The 6,441-nt window shown below is 40.1% G+C and overlaps 1 protein-coding gene across 1 annotated transcript; it reads right to left on the bottom strand.

Annotated features, from left to right (window-relative positions):
* Window positions 1-4,842: 4,842 nt before the first annotated feature.
* Window positions 4,843-5,778, bottom strand: LOC149474099 (olfactory receptor 2D2-like). The gene has a single exon (XM_089672878.1). The coding sequence runs from the start codon at window positions 5,776-5,778 to the stop codon at window positions 4,843-4,845; it is 936 nt and encodes a 311-aa protein (XP_089529004.1).
* Window positions 5,779-6,441: the final 663 nt, after the last annotated feature.

The raw sequence follows: 6,441 nt of genomic DNA, 5'->3' as shown, positions 1-6,441 counted from the left end.
GATTTCTTTTGTTAGTAAGTTCCTTTGTTTTTATAGAATCAAGAATTTCTTCAATCTGTCGTCGTCTGCGGGTAGAGACTTGAGAAGAGATTTTAATGAGCACTCCTCGCATAAAAGCTTTGTATGTCACCCATAATGTACTAGTAGAGATTTCAGGGGTTTCATTTGTATCAAAGAAGAGATCATGAGCCTCAGCAATGATCTTCCTATGGTTGAGGTCCACCAGGAGTTGGGAGTTAAATCTCGATGGTTTAGGGCAGTGGTTGGCAAGCCGCGGCTCGCGAGCCACATGCAGCTCTTTGCACACTTTAATGCGGCTCTTCTGTGTGCCGGGCGCCCGCTCCCCTCCCTCCTCTCGGGTGGCCGCCCCAAAAGTCAGGACTCTGCAGCTAGCCCAGCAATGGGCAAACTACGGCCCGGCGGACCTTTTAATCCGGCCCGCGGAGCGTAGCAAACATTGGCTGTCAGGATGTAGGCGGGGCAGCGTGACGAACTCCTCTCCTCTCACAGTCCGCCCTGAAGACCGGAACGGCGCGGGAACATGGCGAGAGGAACGCGCGGAGCAAAGGTAAGTGAATTGACACAATATGGGGAATGAATTACTATAGGGGGGATGAATTACTATAGGGGGGATGAATTACTATATGGGGGATGAATTACTATAGGGGGGATGAATTACTATATGGGGGATGAATTACTACGGGGGATGAATTACTATATGGGGGATTAATTACTATGGGGGATGAATTACTATATGGGGGATGAATTACTATGGGGGATTAATTACTATATGGGGGATTAATTACTTTGGGGGATGAATTACTATATGGGGGATGAATTACTATGGGGGATGAATTACTATATGGGGGATGAATTACTATGGGGGATGAATTACTATATGGGGGATGAATTACTATGGGGGATGAATTACTATATGGGGGATGAATTACTATATGGGGGATGAATTACTATGGGGGATGAATTACTATATGGGGGATGAATTACTATGGGGGATGAATTACTATATGGGGGATGAATTACTATATGGGGGATGAATTACTATGGGGGATAAATTACTATGGGGGATGAATTACTATATGGGGGATTAATTACTATGGGGGATGAATTACTATATGGGGGATGAATTACTATGGGGGATGAATTACTATATGGGGGATGAATTACTATGGGGGATTAATTACTATATGGGGGATGAATTACTATGGGGGATGAATTACTATATGGGGGATGTATTTTCAGTTTTAAAAATGTGGCTCTCAAAATAAATTTCAATCGTGGTTTTGGTGAGATTTGGCTCAGTTGAAAAAAAAGGTTGCCCACCACTGGTTTAGGGGATGTCGTTTTATAGTGGGTAAGTAAGGAAATATTGATTGGTGCGTGGTCCGACCAGGTGAAGGTTTATCAAGGATGCTGATATGCATTGTAGGATCCACTTATCTGTAAGGAAGAAGTCTATTCTGGAGTAGGATAATTGGGAAGGAGAATAATATGAGTAGTCCTTTTCTGTTCCATGCTGGCATCGCCAGATGTCAAAGAGGTTATGTTCGTGAAGGAATTGATTGAGGCTTTGTTTTCGGGATCTCTTGGCATAGGTGGTATCCAATTGTACATTTCCCACAGTGTTAAAGTCTCCTCCTAATAACACTTGTCCTTGTTTCATAGAAACAAGTTTGGACAATAAGGTCTTGAAGAAGCAAAGTTGATCTTGAATTGGAGCCATATACATTGACCAGAGTGAGGGACATTTCCTTGAACTTGCCCACGAGGATATAAAAGCGTTCACTTGGGTCTGCGTATTCCGCAGAAAGTTGGAATTTGAGAGAGTCTTTGACAAGTGTCATCACCCCATTTGTTTTTTTATTATGGAATGCTAGGAATTTGGTTGAGAAACTTTTAAGATTGTACGTTGGTGTTTTGGATATTGCAAAATGTGTCTCTTGTATGAAGACGACGTCAGCTCGGTGGGCCGCAATTTCTTTGGTTAGTAAAGATCTTTTGAAGGGGGTATTGAGCCCCCTGACATTGATTGACATTATATTAATCATGTGTGTGGCAAGAAGCGTTGTTGTAGGTGGGTGATTGCCTGCGGTTGTGGAGAAATCCTAATGTGCTGATAGAGAGGTCTGCTCGAATCTTCATGATTTCAAGGTAAGCTGGTAGAGAAGGTCTGGTGAGACCGTAAGGCAAACATAACTTTGTTAAGGCACTGGTACAATAGAATCTTAAAGGAGTTAGCATATAGAGTATATATGTATCATGGAGCCATAATGATTGGTTATAGTAAGAAAGTGCAAAATAGGAACAGGTGGATAATAAACTCTTGCACAAAAGGCAAAAAACATGTGTATTGATCAAAAAACCTGCGCAAAAAAGATATATTAAACTCTTAAACCAATGCTGCTGCTCTTTGTTGACAAACCATCAAACAAAATAAATCAAAATAAAAAACACAGCACAAAAAAAAAATATAAATATAAATAAATCAAAAAACTTAAATAAAAATGATTAAATAATGATGGTTTCGGGATTCTATGCACTCTTTCAACAGCTGCTTCCATGGGGTAATGGATGGAATCAAGATTTGCATGAGTTGCTGTGTATATGGTAGAAGGGCATTTGTCGTTATTGATTCTGGGATCCCTTTAATTTTTATATTTTTTCTCCTTGATCGATCTTCTAGGTCAGTGTTTTTCAACCTTTTTTCAGTCAAGGCACCTTGTAAGATTATGGACAGTCCCAAGGCACCCTTTAAAATAATGGACAGTTTTGAGGCACCCCATTCTAAAATGGGGTGCCTCAAGACTGTCCATAATTTTAAAAGGGCACCCCATTCTAAAATATGAAAAGCTATTCTAATAGTTTTATATAACGCAGCAACATCCACACATGTAGGGTACCCAACATTAGAGGTGATTTATTCTTCCAAAGCAAATACATTTTTTCACACTGGTACTGAGTAGTATTCCAATGTTTCTTCTCTCCCTCAGTTTTTCTCCATCACTGAGCTAATGTGACCCCACCCCTGATGGAGAGGAGCAGGGGGGAGGGTCAAACTAGGATGCTGTGCAGGCAGCTGACATCCTCCTTATTTACTGATGATGTCATTGGTTGTCAGGGCGCCGGCGGCTAGAAGGCTGTAATGGTGCACAATGAAAACCTGTGCCTTTGTGTAACTAAAAGGTAGGCTTTTTCCACCTGTTGGCTTTTTTAGACCTTTTGCCAAGGCACCCCTGAAGAAACCTCAAGGCACCTCAGGGTGCCTGGGCACCCTGGTTGAGAAAGGCTGTTCTAGGTCAGCTATTTTACTTTTTAGCATAATTTCAGATTCATGATCTGCATATGCGTCCACTACAGTGTTGTGTGCTGTGAACATGGCTGACATCTGGTTTTCAGCATGGTGTAACTTCTTGTCTTGTGTTATAATGGAGTTGGAGATGGATGTCATATTTTTTATGTCGCTATGTAGCGTTTGTCATAGCGAGAGAATTATGTTCTTCATTGTCACTTCAGATACTGGTTGGTCAGAGGCAGGGAATTCTTCAATGACAAAACGGATTTGTAGTGTAGGAGTAATTAGGGTCCCTGATGAGTGAGGGTCACCAAGCAGGGGGTCATCAATGCTAGGCCTAGACTTAGCACGGCTTCTGTATGTAGGTGAGAGTGGAGGGAAAGACTCACCCAGGTCCCCATTGTATAGTGAATCTTGAAGCCATGGATCAGGAACATAGTAGCTGGATTCTGCATCAGGGATGGAGCTGCTGCACAGGGTCGGGCCGGCGCGATCTTGGCTGCATGTGTCCCGGGCCGAAAAGAAGTCAGTGAGCTGCTGAAGGATTGCCGGGGACTTTCGTCTCCACGGCATGGTACTGGAGGTCTCAAGGTAGGTAATCCCCTTATTTGTGGGGTGTAAAGTCCCAGGTGTTGGGCTGGAGGTCGCTTAGACGGTAGAGTGGCAGCGGAGCTCAGTTAGGAAGCGGCCATCTTAGGTCCCAGCTGCGCATGCGCACCTTAAACGTTATATTTTTATTGAAGTTTAAAGATGCTTACACAGAGACAGGAAAGAGAGCATTGATCAAAAGATAGGTCATTTATATGATCAATCATAAATGACCAAAAAGAAAAAAACATTTCACGAATGTTGTACAATAGGTATCCATTGTTTTTGATGTGTCATATAGGTGTCTCCATCTTCATATATGGTGTTTGCCGTAATTAATTTCCATTTGCAGGTTTTTGTTGTGTCTGTGACCACGTGTAAGAGATTTTCCCTTACTTCTTGTCCCTTTGATGCTTATGCAAGAAATGGAGGATCAGGTGATACTGGGACAAGAAGACAGCAAAAAAAAAAAAGACATTGTCAGAAGTTCTAACCCTTTCTCCTTGTACTAAAATGTTTTTACTCTGTGTTTCCCCATTGGAGAGATCTCCCATCACTTCCTGTCCTGACCAAAAGTGGAGAGAAATTTTGCCACTAGGCAAAATGGCTGGATTTGGGCTTTAAAATGTTACATAGTTTCATTTTATTTATATTTTTGGTTCAGAGCTTTCGAATTGGCCTAGTTGGTGAGGTTATTGCAGGCAGGTCCTACCCTCCCTGGTAGATTTGCATACATTTTTTTTTTACAAAACAGACAAATGCTTAGGAGTGTGAACCAGGCTGTATAAACAGGCACAAGGCTGTGCTTTTGGGGCTTGTGCCTCTAAAAAATCTAATCTTATACCACCTGGTATGGGCCTGCAGGTGCTGGTAGTGGTAAATTTTAAAATGGTTTATTTATCTTGATGAAATATATAGAAAAGTAATAGAAGCCTTTACTTTTATCAGCAGAAAGAATGCCTATTTCTAAATTTCAGAAATGCAGATTTAATATCATTATTTCTAAGGGTATAAATGATAGGATTAAACATTGGAGTCACAACACAGTAAAAAATGGTATTCACTTTGTCTGTTTCTGGTGTTAAGCTGGATCTAGGTTTCATGTAGGCAGTCATAACTGAACCATAAAACATTGTCACAACTATCAAATGAGAGCCACATGTAAAAAAAGCTTTCCTTTGTCCAGCTGATGATGTAATTTTAAGGATACTTATGATGATTTTAATATATGAAACAACAATAAAGGTAACAGGAATCATAAGAATAATCACGCCAACTACATAAGTAATGCCTTCAATGAAAATAGTGTCTTCACATGACATAGATAAAATTTCTGGCACTTCGCATAGAAAATCATTTATTTCATTGTTCCCACAAAAATCTATATTGAGTATAAATGCCACATGGAAAATAGAAAACAGGAATCCACACATCCATGTACTAACAGCTATTCTGACACAGGCCATACTACTCATGATGGTAGGGTAGTGTAACGGATAACATATGGCTACATAACGATTATATGCCATTACAGCAAGCAAAATACACTCAACTTCCCCTAACGAGAGACAAATGTACAGTTGCGTTGCACACTCTGTATAAGTGATTATTTTCTTTTCTGAAATCAAATCTCTCAGCATTCTTGGTACGGTTGTAGTTGAAAAACAGATATCCAGAAAAGAGAGATTGAAAATAAAGAAATACATGGGTGTATGAAGAATGGTGTCTGTTAAAATGAGGCCAATGATTAGAATGTTTCCAGTCAAAATTATCAAATACCCAAGCAGAAAGATTAAAAAAAGAATAAATTGAGTTTTTGGATCTCTAGAAAGTCCAAGAAAAATAAATTCTGTAATCACTGTGTCATTTCTCAAAGCCATTCTTTAGAGTGTGATGGAAAAATATAACTTTAGTGAAGTTTTTAAAAGATATATCTTAAAATATATCGCTAGCTAAATCTTTTCATTTGTTTTGCACCGGGTACAGAATGGTTAGAATCTTTGTTCCATTTTTCTTTCCTGTGTCCAAAAGGGGAGATATTCCTTCACTTCCTGTCCCAAAACAAAGAAGAAAACTAGGAAAAGCTCTTCTTAGGTTGTTGCCACTGATACAGGTGTCCCCGTTGTTTATTCCTGTTCTAATGACAACTAGGGATGAGCTCAAGGGTCGGTCTGAAATTTAGCTGCTCAGATGTTTAAATGAAAGCTCAAACACACCAACAGAAATTTATTGGGTACAGTAAAAAGACTTAAACATGGGAAATCAGCAATCTACTTATATACAAGAAAATTATCAAGCATGCTTGTAATATGTTATTAAGTACGCAAGCAGTGAAATATGCAAGACATATAGTATACAATATATACATAGGTGCCAGGGTAGTTACAGTACCAATGTGCATATGGGCCCTCTTAGATACTCTGGAGGGCAAAAGAATTTTATCTTCAGATGTCTCCTTTACAGGCCTAACTCCCATAAAGTAACACCTGTGGCAGTGATTGGTGGGATAGCTATCACTATCCAAGTAAAATTAGACTAGCCCT

The sequence above is a fragment of the Staurois parvus genome, unplaced genomic scaffold (genome assembly GCF_062004578.1).
Source record: "Staurois parvus isolate SC_StPar_1 unplaced genomic scaffold, SC_StPar_1.0 ptg000011l, whole genome shotgun sequence".
NCBI classification, from domain to species: Eukaryota; Metazoa; Chordata; class Amphibia; order Anura; family Ranidae; genus Staurois; species Staurois parvus.
This window is presented reverse-complemented; position numbering and strand designations above follow the sequence as displayed.

Bases quoted from the DNA above. Each gene is read 5' to 3' on its own strand.
- LOC149474099 (XM_089672878.1), bottom strand. From the start codon at position 5,778: ATGGCTTTGAGAAATGACACAGTGATTACAGAATTTATTTTTCTTGGA.